The sequence below is a fragment of the Bombus pyrosoma genome, linkage group LG13 (genome assembly GCF_014825855.1).
Source record: "Bombus pyrosoma isolate SC7728 linkage group LG13, ASM1482585v1, whole genome shotgun sequence".
Lineage (NCBI taxonomy): Eukaryota > Metazoa > Arthropoda > Insecta > Hymenoptera > Apidae > Bombus > Bombus pyrosoma.
The window spans coordinates 4,234,382-4,253,763 of NC_057782.1; the positions used below are offsets into that span (position 1 = coordinate 4,234,382).

General features: G+C 36.1%; 4 protein-coding genes and 1 long non-coding RNA gene across 8 annotated transcripts; 1 reads left to right on the forward strand and 4 right to left on the reverse strand.

The window, feature by feature from the left end:
- Positions 1-265: 265 nt before the first annotated feature.
- On the forward strand, positions 266-7,423 carry LOC122574019. The gene is made up of 3 exons (XR_006318862.1): positions 266-421; positions 6,963-7,007; positions 7,374-7,423. It is a non-coding gene; the product is annotated as an uncharacterized LOC122574019 (long non-coding RNA).
- LOC122574018 lies at positions 3,384-4,842 on the reverse strand. Its single transcript, XM_043741073.1, has 5 exons — positions 4,574-4,842; positions 4,299-4,483; positions 4,041-4,122; positions 3,651-3,744; positions 3,384-3,570 (listed from the first exon to the last, which is right to left on the reverse strand). The coding sequence occupies exons 1-5, from the start codon at positions 4,620-4,622 to the stop codon at positions 3,501-3,503; spliced, it is 480 nt and encodes a 159-aa protein (XP_043597008.1). The 5' UTR covers positions 4,623-4,842; the 3' UTR covers positions 3,384-3,500.
- Positions 7,424-7,938: 515 nt separating the features above from the next.
- Positions 7,939-8,441, reverse strand: LOC122574369 (piggyBac transposable element-derived protein 4-like). Its single transcript, XM_043741884.1, has 3 exons — positions 8,400-8,441; positions 8,052-8,333; positions 7,939-7,944 (listed from the first exon to the last, which is right to left on the reverse strand). Exons 1-3 carry the CDS (start codon positions 8,439-8,441, stop codon positions 7,939-7,941), a joined length of 330 nt encoding a protein of 109 aa, XP_043597819.1.
- Positions 8,442-8,841: 400 nt separating this feature from the next.
- LOC122574508 (SIFamide-related peptide) lies at positions 8,842-10,364 on the reverse strand. Of its 4 annotated transcripts, none has more exons than XM_043742204.1 (3): positions 10,333-10,364; positions 9,592-9,743; positions 8,842-9,193 (listed from the first exon to the last, which is right to left on the reverse strand). In XM_043742204.1, the coding sequence occupies exons 2-3, from the start codon at positions 9,719-9,721 to the stop codon at positions 9,102-9,104; spliced, it is 222 nt and encodes a 73-aa protein (XP_043598139.1). In that variant the 5' UTR covers positions 9,722-9,743; positions 10,333-10,364; the 3' UTR covers positions 8,842-9,101. The 4 variants fall into 4 exon arrangements, with proteins under 4 accessions (XP_043598139.1, XP_043598140.1, XP_043598137.1 ...); XM_043742205.1 differs by having other exon boundaries at positions 9,592-9,746; positions 10,333-10,349; XM_043742202.1 differs by lacking the exon at positions 10,333-10,364 and adding an exon at positions 9,901-9,935 and having other exon boundaries at positions 9,592-9,746.
- Positions 10,365-11,529: 1,165 nt separating this feature from the next.
- On the reverse strand, positions 11,530-16,505 carry LOC122574437. Its single transcript, XM_043742048.1, has 2 exons — positions 16,181-16,505; positions 11,530-14,129 (listed from the first exon to the last, which is right to left on the reverse strand). The coding sequence occupies exons 1-2, from the start codon at positions 16,187-16,189 to the stop codon at positions 13,401-13,403; spliced, it is 738 nt and encodes a 245-aa protein (XP_043597983.1). The 5' UTR covers positions 16,190-16,505; the 3' UTR covers positions 11,530-13,400.
- Positions 16,506-19,382: the final 2,877 nt, after the last annotated feature.

The following is a 19,382-nucleotide window of genomic DNA, read 5'->3' on the forward strand; positions in this document are numbered from 1 at the left end:
ATACAGTTACTCCGGCCGGCGATCTAGCGTCGATCCGTTACGTAACACTCCGTGGAAACGCTCCGTGTCGACTTCTCCTCGTCTCTCCGCCTCCTCCGGCTGACGGTGAACGCGCGTTACGTGCGGTTTCCGTAAATTGCTACGTGCAAACCAGCCAGGGCCTGGTTCACAGTGGTGCTCTCGTCCTCGTATACTCTCTTCTGTCTTCTCCTGGCTCATCTCGCGCGCCAGAAAACACACCAGTCGGTGGGAGTCGGCCCGGTGGTTGATGTTACGGAGTTCGCGGAAACGCGAGGGTATTCAACGAAAAATCGGTGCCGCGCGGCGGCTAGCTAGCGCACGGAAAGGTGAAAACGTCGTACGTGCGAATTATCCGTTGGCACGAGAGCAGAGGAGAGCAAACGAAGGAAAGAGAAAGAAGGTACACGTAGAAAGTGTAAGAGAGATAAGAGCAGATATTCCAGGACGAATACTCTCCGATACGTCTCTCCTCCCTTCTCCGCCTTCGCAGCCACTTCTTCTGTTTCGGTGCCGTTGTTACGGCAGCCGGTTCACCACGGTAGTCATTACTTGAATTAAATAATACTCGGTATAATTATTTGGAAAGTTTATGCGGAGATGTATGGGTCGCTCGTTCGAGGGAACACGGCAGGGAGAGCGCGCGGCTTTTAATTACGCGGCTGCTGCCAAACAACGTTTCTTCGAGGATTGCGCGCGCTCTATGGCCTGGCCCACGGGGTAATTAGCCGATGTTTAGAAAGCTGCACGACTCTATCGATGACGGGAGACCGTGTGTCGTGTCACGAATCTGGGTCTTCGAAGGATGGATCGTTTAAGTGCATGGGAGCATTGTGTCGTTCATTGTTCGCGCCGGCTCGTCACGTTGCGAATTATCGCGAACGGTGAGAAGCGGGAGAGAAGAAAATAGATAGATCCACCGAGAGAGCACCGCTTCGTTGGTAATGAATTAAAATTACCAGTTACGCGGCTGCCTCCGCGTAAACACCGAGCATTGATTTAAACACCGAGATTATTGTAATTACAACAATTTATTGTCTCGGGGTGCAATCGGAGAAGGCAAGGGAAGAGAGGCAAGCGAGAGCGATCGGTGGCGATATCTTTCGTTAGGTTTGCGAGGTTGGCGTTACGTTTCAGGCGCGTAGCGCCATCTTCCCATGAATCGAGGAAATTGAACGTTTACTTGGAAATTTATTTGAAATATTCCTTTAAATAAATTTCACATATACATAGTTGGTAACAGTTTCGTAAATTGTATTTTCCCCCTATATTTGCTTTATTTTTCATTGACGGAATTTGTAGACGCTTCACTGTCACTCACTATGGTAACAATGTATTACAAATTATGTTTAGTAGCGTTAATAATTGTTATAATAGTAGGGAATTCGTATACGAAGAGCGAATGAAAGTTTTATGGAGGAAGGAAGCTGAAATTATACACTTTGTTGAACAAAATATGTGTTGTTTCGAGGGTTATCGACGGTAGATGAAGGTTCCTCCAAGGCTTCTATAAAGTGATACCGAAATGACTTCTCCTCGAGGTTCGATCCGCCCGCGTTCTGACCAACAAGTGTTGCAAACGATCACGTGGCTGATCGAGGCTCAACCCCATCATTATCATAACTGCTTCTCGAGTACTAACTCTAATGTCGATTTTAACGAGAAACTGTATGCACGGTCGTGACAACCCGAGGGTTGACATGACGCGTTCTACTCTGCAATAACTAATAACGACACATACCTACGTTCCCTCCTTTAAAACGTTGAAATAAATTTTGATACAGATGATATTTTTATTAACGAATGAAATTGGATGGATAATAAAATGGAAAAGAGATTCTAAAAGCGATATCTTCATTATTTAAAAATATACATTTTTATATTTAGATAGAAATGGTTTGTACGTTATTGAATTAAATGGGATGAATAATAGACAAACCGTGGAATTTTCGTCTCTTAACAATTTAAAAGAAATTGCAATAAAAATGAACTTCATGTCAGTCAGTCAAAGTGAGTGAATAATAAATTAGAAAAAAAATTGTCAATCCTTAAAAATCTCTACTAAATTTATATAGAGAAGTGAATTTTACATTATCCATTTAGATCGAATAAATAACAAATTAAAAGGGGTATTTTCATCCCTTAAAGTTAAGAATAAATGTAGGTAAAAACTAGTTTTGTGTCAGGCAGTTAAATTGGATGGATAATAAGATGGAGGAGGAAATTGCTTTTTATTTTGTATATTTTTCATGGTGACTGTACTCGATGCAAACGTTCGCGATATTATGTGACCCTTCCCTCCAGTGTCATTTTTTACGTACGCCACGCGAAATCGATAAAATCGACAATTACGGGAGAGTTGGTTGTCATGTAAGTAAGTACTTACATACGTGTACGCTCACGTTTCGAGCAACGTCTAGGAAAATTATCTCCCATATGACGATTGACAGAGGACGCCTGAAACTGCAATTTCGCAATTGTGCGATCCTTCCAAGAACTGGCGCCGGCTAACCTATTCCTTTTTCAGAATCGACATATGCGTTATGTTTATCAGAACCTCCTAAATATACAATGAAGCGCGAGGTAGATTTTCTAAGGCGAAAATATTACAATTTCTTTTTTCGTTTATTATTTAAAATTTTGTAAGCGATCCTAAGTCGTTGAAATATCAAATATCTATTCTGTACTTTCAGAACCGAATTTTTGGGGAATTTCGGAAAGAAGAAATTATTCTTTCGTCAGTGGAAACACATTTATTCCGATCTAATGTAAAAAAAAAAAAAAAAGAATGGCACGATACAGTGAAACTCAAAATCAATTTTACTCGGAACAGAAACTCTGAAAAGTATTGTGAATTGCAAGATTTAGATGATATATTACACGTACGAAACAGAAGGTTCATAAAATCGATATTACTCCGCTCAGTTCGATTGCCGAACAGTTTGCACGCAGATGCGTCAAACGTGTCAGTCGTTTATTTTTCTTGATGTCTGCGATCGATGGCATATGCAAAACCATCTGCCAGTAAAATTTGGCAACGAAATTTTTCAGATTACATGCTGTCCTTTGTTCGATGTTCCATGATTCGTGTTAGCAATTTTCCTCTTGAATAATAGCTTTAAGCACACCGCTAGCATAAAGAAAAACTTGGTAAAAACGCAGACGAGAGAAACAGTTGTGCGATAAATTGCAAAGAAACTTGTTCAGCATATGCAATGTTACGTTTGCAGTTAGTCATTTGGATAAAGATACACAAAAAGGACATTTTAATTCTACCAAATTAGGATGTGCCTCGCCAAATCACAAAATAAAAAGCGTTTAATTCGAAGTAAGAGGAGAAAGTGACGTTTGAAAAAAGGAATACATTTTCTATTTACATATTTATTGTTCTCGATATTTAACCCAACACCATACACCGACAGCAATCATTAAAATATATTCATCCGTAGGCACAGCGACGGCATCATCTCGCTTCTTTAATGCTAATTGTCCTCTGAAAGCACAGGCTCATTTCCCGTTCTCTTCTTCCGTTTCCATACGTCGTTGTCCACGCTTTTTATTAAACAAATTAACCAAATTTTAAACCAACTATTAGGTAGACAGTTTCGCACTGATAATTTTGAAAAACATACTCATCCGATGTGTCTTTGGAATAGCCAGCCAAAGTTCGCCAGAGTTCTCGAGGTCCTTCTATCGCGAGGGGAAAGTGTTGCCAAGCCCAAGCATCTGTTAAAACGGTAGGAAACGTTTTAATAAAATTTTCAGAATGTATGTAACATTCATTTTCCTCTCCTTTTCTTTTCTCGTTTGTTCGAAGTTTAAATTTCGATCGAAAAATTAATTTTTTTTTTTTTTTTTGAGAAAAAATTCAATGTATTGATTAAAACTTCGTATGCTGCTACTTATTATTCCTGTCGTCTAAATAAAATAATAAGCTATGGACAGTTGTTAGAGATCAGAAAATTATTTTACAATTATCCTGACTTAATCGAATAAACGAACGTATAAAATTGATTCGTTACCATCAATCGAAGGATAATCCACGCGTCTCTTTATAGGTCTCGAGAAAGTTTTGTCGCTAGCATACGGTGCCCAGGATTCAGCCTTAAAGACGAAGAAAACACACGCTAACTTTATGTAAAATAGCTAACAATTACAAAAGCATTGAACATTCGCACGAGACGATACTTTAACCAATACACCGTCTGATCGAAATCGCTTATTCTACTGTGCGGTATAAAAAGTATGAAATTAAGATACTGTGTCTCAATTATTAATACCTGTGCACGACTATTGTAGCCTGAAACCTGTGGAATGTTCCTTCGAGACTTCAAAAAATCATTATAACCCTCGCTACGTCCTACGCGAGGAATGTTCTTGGCAATTTTCAAGAAGAATGCCGGTACCTCGTCTGCCTTAGACAGACTTTCAGAAGCCAGCAATGCCAAAACGCCAACCGTAAGAGCTAGAACGTTTTAAAGGAGAAATTCTCGCGAAACTCACTCTTGATCACTATAAAAAGGACACTGCACTCTCGCTTGAAAAATAAACTCACCACCAACGATAAAACGTCGTGAAAATCCCAAAGATCGCAAACTCGTCATCTTCTCGCTTCGGATCTGCGAACGAATCGATTAATTCTCGATCAGTCTTGTAAAACAATTAACTAACAGAACACTGTGATTTTCTAACAAATTTTATCTAACGACTATGTCCGCTCGTTGGACCATGATCGTTGTTTGCGAAAACGTATCGTATACTCGAACAAGCCAGCAGAGCAAAGCGCAGACGACGCTGTTTCCGCGACTGTATGTGGCAAACTGAGCGATTTTTCCTAGGACTTCTTCCATTATCGCTAAGAGTGGACAGAATACTGCTGCACCGTGGGCGAAGGAATAGTAGAGTTTGCACGGCAAAGCCCCATTGCATTTAAATATTCCCGATGTTTGTGATGGCATCTGCGCGATGATCACGCGTGAGATCTTCCCAACGTGTACGTTCCATTACGTTCTCGTTGTTTCAGCCGACATTGAAACCGAACTTGAAGACCTAAGATGTTCATTCTCGATCTCTTTCTGCGTATACGTTCGTGTAAATACGAAGAAGAAGGGAATGCACGATGAGCGTGATTTCGTTGATTTTCTGATTTTAACGTTACGTTAACATGAAACAGCAGGTTATTAACATAACGACTAAAAACGACTAGAATCTCGTTCAAGGATATAAATGTTGTAAAAGTAGTTGGTCGAGTTTTATACAAAGGTAACAAATATAATTAATAAGATAAGCGATATTTTAATATATTCGATAGTGTAATATCAAATGATTATAATCTGCCAGGCTCAAAGATGTGAGTCCTTTAAAAATTGCTGATACGTTGACGAAGTTTTATATAAAAGTGAAAAGTATACTTACAAAGACAAGCTTTTTAACACTAGAAATACCACACAAGTCAAAATAACTGTTTCTACAATTTTATAAACGTGTCAACCCTCGTTTAGGGACGATAGCCCCAGATGAATTAATGATAGCAAAAATGTACTACGTAATATGGAATTGCTTCTGCAAGAAAGTAATAAATCGATAAATATAAAAATATTCCATTATTTTTTAAAGACCAGTCATTTTAACTGGTTTTGGTAAAAATAGCTTCGCGTTAACTATCGGTAGTTCTAGTGTCAATATCCTCGTATCGTAATATTATACGAGAAACAAACTGTGAAACGTTGAAGAGGATAGGAAAAACACATGTTTACGATGGAAAGAAAATATAGAGATAATTTTTAGTAACACGCGATCGACTATCGATGTACTGAATTTTAAAATTGCTTCTTCGTAAGATATAGAAAATTTGATTTATAATGTTTCACCCCTACATTCTTCATATGTAAGGAAATGTCTGTAAGGTTACGGTGTATCCGCGGAAGCCAGAATAAAGAAGAGAAAATTGAAACGCTTTCTTGGGAAGTTTGTTCTGCACGTGTTACTTACCTTCCCGTGGTCACGATACACTGAACAAAAATTGTCAGCTATCCTTCTATTTATGCAGCGATTTAGAATGCATTAAGTATTTCGATCAGGTTGATTTTAATGCGAATCGATGCTGACACTTGTTGCACCCCTATCCTCTCGTCGAATGAATTTGAAGCTGAACGTTTGTCGCTGAATAATTTTTGTCTGTGGAATATTCGAACCGTTGCTTACGTTTCGAGTATATCGCGAAGATTTTCTCAGATTGAAAATTTGTATTTTAAATTGATCGTTAAATCTTCTCATTTCAAATTTCAATGTTTTTCTTTTTCTTTGTCGTCTTATTGTAACTGGAATTAAATAACGCGCGTATTATATAGAAAGTATTAGGTTGTCGGAAAAATTGTCCTTCTTTTACACACCCGTCTTTTACAACGATGCATCTTTATAGAAACATGAAACCTAATCTGTCGAACGTTGTGATCTTCATTTTGATAGAACAAAATGGATCATACGTAATTCGATAAAATAATGTAAAATGGAAAATATCGTGCATCCGTTATTTCCTTATAAAACGAAAGAAACTTTTCGGACGACCTAATATTTAATTGTTAATTCTTAATTCTCTATTCGATGGCGTTGAAAAGTGTATTACGTTTGAGGAAAATATTAAAAAATTGTTTTATTATAATCATATCTGATCTTTTCTTTCTGGTTCTGGTTCTTTTTCTTAAAAAGCTGAAAACCTTCTTGTTTGCTGAAATGAGAACACGATCGAAGGATAGAAAGTTAAAGCTTGTGTTATTATTAACGTAATAAGATGTTTTCGTTATTATTAATATACCTCTGTAAAAGGATAATACGCTGTTGAAATTTATCGGTGATATTTTTAATGGATGTATTAAAGATTAAATTATCGTGAATTTCAAGAAGTCATTGATTTATAAGGCAATTATTTTCCCGTTTGTTTTTAGGAAACTGTCTTCGTCCATGCGTAAGCGTAGCCCTTATTCCACCAGGTGAGTGATACGTGCTCCCCATATCGAATCGTTCGATCTGCATTTCAGATATTGGAGATAGTTTCATTGAACCTCCGCCTGCTACGTAAATTATTTAAAATTGGACACTTTCTCGAAAAGACGCGTTCTTTAAACTCATTTCCAATAATCAGATAAAATGATTTAGTTCTATATGGAATTCAGAAATCGTAAAGTGAAAGACAAATTTATCGATTTTTGCAACATAGAATGTAAACAAATTTGCAAATGTAATTTTGCAAAAAATTGTAAATTTGCAAATTTAATGTAAATTCTTAATACTTGTAAATTATCAATAACGGAATATTAAAATTAAATAAAATTGTCGATTACTTTTTTAACCCTTAGAGTGCTGAATACTCGGAGCCAATGCCATCCGTACGGACGGCACGCTGCCAGCGCTGACGATCGCTGTGGACCGAATACTTTTTCGCTATACTGAACTCTGTTGCTTGACTATTCAAAGCGCAAATCGTAGTAAGTTATAGTAATTCTTTTGCACGAGATTAAATGATTCAAGAGCGTTATTTTTTAGTATTAATTATTTATTATAAACATTGAAGTTTACGATAAACTAGAATTTGGGTAGTAAACTAGAAAACAATAAACTAGAAAACTAAATTTAGTAAATATAACACAAGTTAATAATTCAGTTGTGCGTGAAAAATTTCAAAACAATTATCGATACATAATCCGACAACGCATTTTCTGCATTCGTATCGCGTGTCGTTCCTTCTCTTATTTTTCACACAAACAACACATTTTCTTCTTGATAATTGTGTTGTGCCGGCACGATTAGGGCATTTTGATGGAAAATGCCTATCAATTAAACGAAACGGTAAATTCTCAGACTTTCTCTTTCCTCTTCCTGCCATGCTTCTGCGTTGGGAATATTTTCGTAAAATGTCTCCTATCAACGCTAAATGAAATTCATTAAATTTTTGTTTCGAAGCAGTAGATTTTTGATATAAAATATATGAATTATATATAGTTAAATCTAACAAGTGGAAAAATAATTTTTTCTACCACTTTATAGCTTTCCTTATGGCCCTTTCCAAGATATGGCTGAAGCAGCGTCGTCATAACATCTCCAGAGATTCCAATGGCTGTGTTACTTCTACTAATGTTTGTTTTTTGTCCAGTATAAATTATAAAGTCCAATACATAATTAGTTTTACAGTCACTAAGGAGAAATAATTTAATGCCGAACCTACTTCTCTTGGATGGTATAAACTGTTTAAAATAACATCTGCCCTTGTACAGCAAAAGACTTTCCTCGACGCATAGATTTTCATAATGTGCAAATGACTGCGAATAGGAAATCTTTAATTTATCGATTACTGGTCGTATTTTTGCTAAAGGATCGTCACTTACTGTATTATTATCGTTAAAGTGCAACATTTGTAATAATACCATGTACCGATCTCGTGCTATTATTTTGCGGAAAATATTGCTTTTCAACAGTTTATCCGTAGATCAATATTCTCTCACAGACAGTTTCAATTCTACCAAATGTCCAAATTGGACAAATTGTGAATGCAAAATATTAAATAAAAAAAAAAAAGACAGTTTCGAACGCGGCATTAACATTGAAATGCATTTATATTTATCTCACACAAACGTAATAGTATTACTTCTGCGTAGGTGCTCGGAAAAATTGACAAACGCATATATGCGTCCTTAGTCCACACCAATGGCTTTTGCCAGACGCATATATGCGTCCATAGCACTCTAAGGATTAAAGAAATAAAAGAAACGTCTGGACATAAGAATTGTACATAAAAGTTACAAAGATGGAAATTATCAGACCACTGAATTAATATGAAGAAACATTAGACTTTATTATATTGTAGTATCAGAAACATGTATACAACGAGATTAATTGAAATGTAAGCGATATAATTACAAGACGGCGAGTGATTTGGACGATGCGACGAATCTCAAAGCGTCAGAGTGATCGTTGAATTAGACATTAACATAGTTTGGCTATCTATGTATTACACGTCAATGAAATGATCAAGCAATAAATATTAGCATTGCGGCGCGTTCAAGTGAACCCTGGTGTTTCCAGTATTTTTAGTTGGAGTCCTGACGTGCCAACCAGGCGTTGCATGTCTCGCTGACGGTTTCGCAGACCGATGACATGGCTCGGCTGGTGAGTTCGTAATCTATGGAACATTCCATGCGGAAATATCATTTTTGATAGAAATTGTCAGGAAAACGACAGAATAATATGGAAATTCAATACGGTTGGACGTAAGATAAAGGTAGTAGGGTGTCAGAAGAAATTTCATCGAAAAAGACAAAATATAATGTAACATAAAATAGGAATTGATATAAGAATTTAAATATAAAGGAATATTGAAAATTATATAAATGAAAATTTGATGGAACGAAAGAATAATATAAAATTCAGAGTTCGGATAAATATAAAATAAAATGTACTATTGGAACTCAAAAGAGCATAAAAGAAATGTGTAAAATTCTTAATCGCGAAATTCTAGAAACAGAAACGCTTCTCATTCTTTATAGAATAATTAAACGATATTGTAAATTTTTATTTTACCAGTGATAGCGTTGGATCGCTTGCCGAAGATGCTTCCGTTGAAGGGAGGCTTCCTGTAGGCGGCATCCACGGCGATGGCGAGGACGAAGAGGACGACGACGATGGTAAGAACGAAGCGGGAGAACATCATTCTGATGGTTTTGATTTGTAGGCTGCTTGAAATTAAAAGAACGATTATTTGATAAACTAAGAATATCGTATAGGAAGAAGAAACTAAAAGTAACATAGAACAGGGAGTAAAATTTTCCAGATAGAATTGTTTGATATATAAGGGAAAAATTCTTATAGAGAAATGGTCAGTTTACTTACAAATGTGGAAACGATAGAACTTGTACGGTAGTTGGTCAGCGAATGTTGCAAATACGGCAAAAGCTCGGAGCTTTTATAGTAGAGAAATGAACCGAAGACAAATGTGCCTATCAAGTACAGATGGCCTACATTATTTGCAAGTGAACTCACCAAGAAGTTTGTCTAAGGATGTATCGATTCAACGTAATGTTAAAATTCCTCGTACAACGACGACAATCAGTGGAAACAATAGAAAGATATGCAACCATTTATATGAAACTTAAAACGCAGAATTGAAAAATCATGAATTATAAAAGAAGAATAGAATATAAGTTTGAACATTTGTAGGAAATTCTAGAAATGATTCGAGACAGCTATCTGAATTTTTCTTATACTAGAATGTAAAGAAATTTTATTTTCTATAGTATAATATTAATGTATTTCTAATTTTACCTAGAGCTGGAAGATCTTCTTGAAGAGAAGGATGGCCGTGATCTGCTGTTTCCGAAAGAAGGCTCGGCTTTTATAAGAAGCCAGGCTTACACACAGATATATGTGTTGTAATATTGTTATAGAACAATGTTACAAGCAATAGCGTACGAAACTTAATTACAGACACTCCTGATTACCTTTTACCCCAAGGGAAATGACAGTCTATTTACGACACAGAAGATATTTTATATAGATATAAAAACAATATGAATAATGTTACTTTAGGTTAAAATATTATTATATATTGTATTTACTTTCGCAAAACACTACTTCATCATATTGTAACATAATATTACTAAATGTACTATTTCCTTTTCTTTTTCTTTTATAAAACTACGAATGTAAAAGTTTCATAGAAACTTTTGTGAGTATAGAAGAAAAATTTGTTCAGAAACGTTAATATTTTTTAAAATATTCCAATATTTGTATAAGCTGAAAAAAAATTAATAATTTGGATAATTTTTTATTGGTGTCCTATTTGATCAATTGATGATTAGAAAATTCCTACCTTTATCTGTGAATTTCTGCATTATCTACTGAAGAAATAGTAGAATGCGATCATTGATTAGACATAGGTGTTTTATTACAGACAATGCTCGTACATACATTTACTGAATGATTTTATCGCGATACAACCGACGAGGTACAGGATTAGTCAATGGAGACACTACAGACAAGTATTATATATATACCAAACCAGTATTATATTGAATCGATAACCAGTATTATATTGAATCAATCAGATTTACCCTCAAAACGTAGAACTCGAAAAAGCATTGCGTGTCACGTCTGTTCTGTACCCCACCTGTGGTTTTATCGTGACACTAAGGCACAGACATGTGAAACAGAGACGATATAGAAGAGACCTGATATTTCAACAGAAACCACGCATATGAGATGATAATACAAAGATTTACAGTAGGTAAATGTCGATAAATTATCTTCAATTGTCTGAACAAGCTGCAAATGATAAAAAAGGAATCTATAAATTCCTTTTGCACTTACTGATCATTTTTCAATTTTTAACTTAACGAAAATATTCTTCGAAATTATAAATAATGTTTTTTAATACACTTCAAACTTTACGAGAATTTATCTAAAAGTGTATCGTTTAGATTATAATATTCTTTATTTATCGTATGACAAAACATAATGCGAATATTATTTACTTATACGATATATACATAATGTACAATCACAAACATAAATAATACAAATATATTAGAGACACGGATTAACTCGTAAATATGCCGATAAACGGGCCTTTGAGCGTAATATTCGTTAATACTAATAATATTAATATAATTATAATTATAATATCGCTTAATTATTTTCCATGACTGCTTACCGGCAGCAACCACATACATTTTTTACGCGTAGGTACATATCAGAATACAATAACTCCATGTAAACGTTAACAACGATTAAATTGTGCAGATTATATTCTAGATTTGTAAATTGGTACCCCACAAGTTTTGACTCCTCGATATTATATCGTTAGTTAAATAAAATTTCCGATTACTCGTACGTATATTTACAAAGCAATTACTTCACTTACAACTATTACATAGCCCAGATAATAAATTGCTGAAATCGAGTCTTTCGCGCATTTCTGAGTATTATTACGGAACTATTTCAATGTGTAGATCGATCCTAACAGAGAAACCAAATTTTTACTGTTCGCCGTGTTTATTATAACGTAAGGACGCATAATTCATACAGAAATACATTTTAACTGTACCTTTTTTTTTTTTTTAACAGATAGACGTATATGTCGAAAGTGCGCGAAAGACAAAGTTTTGCATCGCACAGGCATACTAGAATCTACGTCTTATTGTCGCGTCACAACGTTTTTTTTTTTTTTTTTTGAACGGCACACTATATAAAATGAACGAACGCACGTTTCGCTCTAAGGAACTCGAAGAATCGTTTTACAATCACCATCGATTTCCCTCGAATTGGAACGTGATCGCGTTCAAAAAATAATCGCCTAAATAACAACTACAACAAGTACTCGCATGCTTGCATTGTTCTGCTCGCCTGTCGGATTATTACGTCCGATCATGTTCGAGGCTTGATTATACGCGAAGTATCAAGGAAACTACGAAATTGGAAGACATGGATTTTGTTTCATTTCCCTTAACAATTATCTTAAACTATTGATATCCTAATATTAAATGCAGCATTATTAATTAAGATACGATGGCGTTGTGTAAAATATTATTTGTTACAACTAGAAGAAATCTTAGGAAACTAGACGTATATCGACGCGCGGGTGCACGCGTTTGTTGCACCGCTGCCACGTATAAATATCGTTTATTGCATAATACACACATTGCACTTTATTGTCCTGTTCACACGCCTTTACAACGATGCTCACAGTGTTCTCTATCGTTTCCCTGAACTGTAAATACCGTGTGAAGGATGTGTAATTTTTATCGCGGAGAACGGTCGATAACTCGTGACAACGAAAAAGCCTCCTATGTCTCGAAGAAAATCCCTCTATTGCGGTCTGATAAAAAGTTTTTTTATTTGGTCGTTAAGCTCCCCCCGTTGAGCGCGTGAACCGGACCTAGCGTCTAAAGAAGTCTCTTAAGCCTAACAAAGCAATTAAGCCATCTAAAGACCGATAATCGCAGATTGCGATCGTTTCGAAAAAAAAAAATATTCCACTGCCGTCTTACATACCTTGTCGATATCTCGTTGATCGGTAGATTAACAACGAGCAGCTGGGTCGAAAGCATCTTTAGATAAAAGACACGAAATACCCTTTTCTTATCGGCCGATCGCGATTATTGGAATTGCATACACGAATCGTAATATACGATCGAATCTTACCTCGACGAGCATTATCGAGCAATATACATAGATTAGGAAAAGAAAGAAAGATACGCGAAATAACGGCGTTTACGTGTTATCAACCAAAGAAACTAACCTTATATCTATCGGTACCATTGTTCCGACTAACCTACGAGATATGTAAATTCGTAAATCTGCTGCCTTCATCGCCCGGAAGCCCATCTTCCTCTTCACGGTATTATGTCACAGTTACAAGCGCTTCCACCCTTACCGTTGTCACATTGGTTCATACACCATCGGTCCCAGTCTACAGATGTTTCGTCCGTGGAATCTTCCGTACGAGAAGCATCATCTTTGGAGCCTGGTTTCTCTAAATTACCAGTAGCAGCATCTTTAGATGTCTCTTCAGAGTCTGCTTTATTTAAATCGTCGGTATATTTAAAGTCTGCTTGGATTATATCCTTTTCCACTTTGATCTCCGTGATGTATCGACGAACATCTTTGGTCTTTAAACTTTGACCTCGAACAATCTGTCGTTCGCCCGCCTTCTCCAACATCCTCGTTACATCGGTCCCCTTCAACTGATCCTCTTCGAATTTCTTGACTATCGAAGGATCTTCTTGGTTATTCCTTGTTTCGCCATAATTTACGTCGTCGCAGGAACAACCGTGGTACTGGGTAAGCGTCTCTCGAAACGTACGACAGGTGTGGGTGTTGTCGAAGACAAGCAAATCCGACGAACCATGACACGGGGTCAAGCAGAGCCTGAAGAGACGGTGAATCGGGAACCGGCCTCCGCTGGACTGAAGAACGAGTTTCTGCTGGTGCTCGCAGCCTCCCGTGATCTCGGGGCTGGTGTTCCGTGCACGGCACAGATAAACGCATGCGTGCTCGACCGGATGCGCGACCACCATGGCCAACAGCAACGCCAGCAACACCCACCGAAGTAGAGGCGTCATCTGAAAGTGATGGCTAATCAATACGAAAGCAAACGAGGAACTTGCCGCGTTCCGATAGCCGCCGGAGGAGGAATCGGAGGGATTGGTTATGACAATCGGGAATTTCCTGCAGCTCTCTTTCTCTTCTGGTATGCTACCAAATGATATACAGGGTGACTCGCGTTACATAGTGCATGGAGTAGAGGAATTTCTGCGCAGAAGGCAAATAGAAATTGTGTGAAGATGGCTTTTGCTATTATATCTTGGAATTTGTCAGTTGTTTTTTCGTGGCTTGAGTGGATGCGTCGAAATATAAAAGTATTGATACGATACGAGGTGAAGTTGTAACTTTTAAGAAAAGAGGAAAAGAGGACGGTTCTCCGTATATTTGCGAGTATAATGATCATTTCTTAGCGGTCAAAGTGAATGTTGAAAAGTTTGGAGTATAAATTCTTAGATAAAAATTAAACAGAAGCTTGTTTGTATATCTTAGCACTTTGATCATTATCTCTTAATGATTAAAGTCGATGTCTAAAATTAAAGAGCGTTCCAAACAAGCATACAGATTTTTAGTTACATAACAACTCACAATTGCTATAGAGGTTGTATTTTTTTCTTTTCTTTTTTTTTGAAAACATAAAAGGAATAACAATTGTTAACAACCAGTATAATTATCAATTCAAATATAGATGATGTTAAAACACTAAAACACAAACACTAGCAGTTTATCTAATTCATCGCTTTGCATTTTAACATTTTTTTGTAAAAACTCCTCGATTATGAAAGTGTCCAAACAGTAAAATTGAATTAAAATTGAAATTATATTTTGGAATTTGACAATAATTTTTGTTGACGATTAAGACATATATCTGAAATTGCGAATGAAATTCTGAAACGATACGATCTGGAGTTGAGATTCTTGGAAAGGCAACAAACAATAGTATGTTTCGATAAAAGGAGATTATTCTTTTGTTTTCGATCGAATTTCTTCGTTGAATAATGGATTGATTCGGGTATCACGAGACACACTATATCCTAGAAGCTTCGTTGGCACGCGGAGTGAGTAATACCAGGATCTTGGTATCCGTTATCGGTTTTGGGTGCCGTGTGTCGATAACTGGTGCGGTCGTCCCCAGTTTGGAACGGGCAAACTTTACTAAAATTCCACTAATTGTCATCAAGGGCTCATGCTTTCTTAGCTAATCGGCAAGCCTTTATTTTCTAAGTTGTTTCGAAGGTTTTCTCGTGTCGATGATTTACGAGCACAAGCTCGATGGAAACCGAAGAATTTCTTCGCACAAAACTCGCAATCGATTCCATGTGCAGTAATGTAAACGGTACAATTTTTAATTTTAATTCAACGATAGAAGCTACAAGTTTTGGCATTTTTATTTTAATTGACATAATAGTAAACACGCGATGACAATTGCTTTTCAGTTTAACGAATAAAAATAATCGATGGCGATTGTTGGGATCATGAAGCCAGCATTGAGATTCCTTTGTGTCGAGAATGTGGCACGCAGAGATTGAAATCTGCTCCTGACAAAGGACTTTGTGAGCTTATTTCGTGAATCAGAACGACCCTGTTTTCTTCCTCTTTTGTCATTAAAACCGGAACATGCTGGCGATATTGAAAAGAAATTTGACTATTTGTTTTCTGGAATTTATATGAATCAAAGATTGTACAGCGCAAACTATATTACTCAAAATTTGTTGATTCTCGTATCATGATTCGTCCCATCAAAATTGATTTCGCAGAAATCTAATTTGTAGAACGCACGAACGGAAGCTTGTTTTTTCTCCCAATTATATTATATTCTTCCACAGGCTTCTAAATTTATATTTCTTTGTTCCAAATTTATATCTGTTTCGTACAAATTTTATAATCTCTTTATTAATTGTTCTACTGTTAATCCTTCGGAAATCAAATAGTTAACTTTCACAAAATTGTCGAATTTGTCCTCTGCATGATTCAATTCCAAAGATAATAATAATAAATAATTTTCGATAATAACAGCCAAAGTTTCAAAGCCAAATATCTATAATGTAAAAAGCATAAAATGATAACTTACCTTTAACATTAAACGTAAATCAGAAAGAAGACTTTATGATCCGACAACAGGTTGATCGCGCGAAATGAATGAAAGATTTGAAGCTTTACGACGCACGCCACTGGCTCGACTGTTTGATCACCAACAGTATGTATCGCATTAACTATCATTGGCTGTATCAACTGGTACAGACTGATTACGGACAAACGTGTCCAAGGAGCGTAATGAAAGATAACACGGCGGATACTTTTCCGTTCACGTTCGTTTCTTTTCTTAAAGGGTCACTGACCTATTGAAGACACGCATATTCATTCGAGGAACACGCAAATCCTATCCATCTGTTCATGGAAACAGTCTCAGCACTCGATCTTATAGACTTCGATCGATTATCTATAAAAGTTCATGCAATGCTTATTCCTGGTATTCCTTGGATCTTACCGATAATCGCGCACTCCAAGCAATTTCAATCTTTTCCTTGTAAAGTATGAAACAGGAGTGCAATCGTAAATACAAGGAATCAGTACACGAACGAGGGCGATTAAATTGCCTATATCTTGTGTCAATGATGAACGATTACGTTTATGTAATAACGATAACCAATGAAATCAGATTACTAGAGGCAGGAAAAAGAGATTATTAGAAACGTGAAGGAAATTGAGTATCTCGTGGGATTAACTTTTTCTATTTTCTTATCTTCATTCATAACGAAATGGTGTAATACGGTGTAATAATTGCAATAATATCGTAAAACTTTGTCAAATGATATTGTACGATAGGATGAAAATCATTGCAAGTACAATTTTCTGTCATGTTACTTTAAACTTAGGCACATTCGTCGCCCATGGGACGTTATCACGAGATGCTGATAACGATAATCTGAAACGACGTAACAGAAAAAATGTAAGATCTCCGTGATAATACGAATTAAATAATGCTTACTTGTGACGAATGTTTTCCTCGACGTTACAAGTGGAATTTTTCAATTTCAAGGTATAGGGGCAATATCTGGTGTCCGGCGAATAAAAATTTTCAGGCGACTCGACCCTTTGGCATTTATATTTTCCCAGACATCGAGCTTTCCAATGAAAAATGACCTCGCAACGAGATAAATGCGTGGACGAACTACGCCAGGTTTTCAATCTAGGTTACTCGAAATTCATTTCACGAGACAAACGAGCTCGTAGTCTGCCACCATGAATATTCACATTCACGCGTAACCCATTCGCGTATACACGTACTGGCAAACGCGGGGGATGCATACTACGTCTCATACGTCGAGTATCGATCGTTGTCGCGTTTCAATCATGTCTTATTTATTAGCAAAATTTTGTCCTTATCAGCAGTGAAATGAATCATTGTCGTTGTAATTTGTATAGATTCAGCATATTTGATAGGAAGTTGCTTTCTTTTTTTTGACCCTTGTCTATTCTTTGCGTTTAGTTAATTCACTGGAATAAATGAAAAAGATGGTACACTTAATATAATAGTTAAATTTTTTAATTTTTCAATTGAATATGAAAAGACTACTCATGAACGATGAAAATACTTGTTAAGTATACTCGTATTTTTTCATTTTATTGATATTTTATCGGAGTATCTGTATGATATTAAGAGATTAATTATTCCTGTCACGCTCTTCGAATTTTTATGTCAATATGTTACTTTTGTTTCAAGAAACAAAGGGGCCTGGATGATTAAAAAGAATTTGAATGTAAAATTCATTTCGTGTATACTAACATAATATTTTAATAATTTCTTCGTATTTTCATCAAATTTGAAAATTATATAAAGGTAGAAAAATATGCCTGGGTCAAATTTAATTCAAAATAATTTCCGCGTAGCATTATCTATCATTATGGGAAATTAAATATTCTAACTATGAAGATAGGTAAAAATGGATGATTTAAACACGTAATTCGATTAGCGTAACAGCTGCTTCGAACAAGCGTATATTTACTACTCAATAGTTTATCAAATCATAACTTATAGTAATAATTAACATTTTTTATTTTCTATTTTAAAAAAATAAGGAATAATACAATGCCTGGCTACAATATTTCAGGGTTAAAATTCGTCACAAAATTGATATTCGTAGATAATATAGGAATCTCACAACGTATCACGTTCCTGCACGTTCCTAGTATCAAGGATTAAAAATTTAACGCATTTCATATCGACGTCTCTCTAAATCAAATAAACAATGTAACATTCATAACGGCGCCAGTGTTATCAGGAAACGAGCACGCACTTTATCCGTTTCATCGAGATAGTACTTTCATGATTTTCACGTAAAGATAAAGCGAGAAAAAGTGGAAAACAGCCCTCAGGAACAGCGGAGAAGGAACTTGGACACAAGTAATTTGCATTCTCTGGGCCGATAGCGCCGTCAAGAAATTTATCCCGAGGCATCCGAGAATTCTTTTCCCGGTACCTCCGGGCTGCATCGTTTCAATTTAAACTTTCTGTGCGAAGTAACAGACGCGAGAATCTGTTGAATCTCTTTCCACCAAATTCCAAATCGATTTCTCGTACAATGACACCGTTATTCTGATATATTGAAATGTCACCATGATTCTGTCTAATTGAATTTTTAACTTCTGAGTTCGAGCCCGAATATTCGTGAAGGGAATATAGAAATATTCAAATCAATTGCTCTTCACGTAATTGCTCTTAAGTGTTATACCCGATCGTACGAATTTTCAATTATCGAAAGACTATTCTGGTCCATTCATCGAATTAGATCTCCTTCTGAATATCAAATTTAAGGTTTAGAGCAGTCTTCAAATATTTTTAACGAAGACAACTGTTTTCTCAAGTAGGTAATACTAAAATTCTAATTAGATAATTACCAGATCCGATGTACTAATTGCTAAAAAAATCGTCAACTACATTCTTAACAAATAATAGATAACTACCACTCGAAATTTTATCATCACGAGACTCGTTATGTTCTTCCTGTAATAAGATAATCGGCATCGCGGCTAAAGAGCCTTCAACTACATACTTAAATGAAGAACGTTCCAAATTATCAAGGAAAGAAGAAATAAAAAGAGATCAACTTCTACACTCTTCTCATTGAGCAACCCTTCATACTCAGAATGCACTTTACAGACGATTTTACACGGAAACATGTAACTACAATGGAAAAACAAGGGGGATCGTTAGCGAAGGAGAAGAACTCATATTCTCTAGTACATATAACGGGTGTCTGAGGAACATAGAT

What these genes read in the sequence shown, in the direction of transcription:
- LOC122574018 (XM_043741073.1), bottom strand. Translation starts at nt 4,622, where the DNA reads ATGACGAGTTTGCGATCTTTGGGATTTTCACGACGTTTTATCGTTGGT. An exon ending in GCTACAATAGTCGTGCACAG is followed by an intron (nt 4,123 to 4,298) that starts GTATTAATAATT and finishes TTCGTCTTTAAG; the next exon opens with GCTGAATCCTGGGCACCGTA. An exon ending in TCCAAAGACACATCGGATGA is followed by an intron (nt 3,571 to 3,650) that starts GTATGTTTTTCA and finishes TTTAATAAAAAG; the next exon opens with CGTGGACAACGACGTATGGA.
- LOC122574369 (XM_043741884.1), bottom strand. Translation starts at nt 8,441, where the DNA reads ATGGTATTATTACAAATGTTGCACTTTAACGATAATAATACA. An exon ending in ACTTTAACGATAATAATACA is followed by an intron (nt 8,334 to 8,399) that starts GTAAGTGACGAT and finishes TCCTATTCGCAG; the next exon opens with TCATTTGCACATTATGAAAA.
- LOC122574508 (XM_043742204.1), bottom strand. Translation starts at nt 9,721, where the DNA reads ATGATGTTCTCCCGCTTCGTTCTTACCATCGTCGTCGTCCTCTTCGTC. An exon ending in GCGATCCAACGCTATCACTG is followed by an intron (nt 9,194 to 9,591) that starts GTAAAATAAAAA and finishes AATGTTCCATAG; the next exon opens with ATTACGAACTCACCAGCCGA.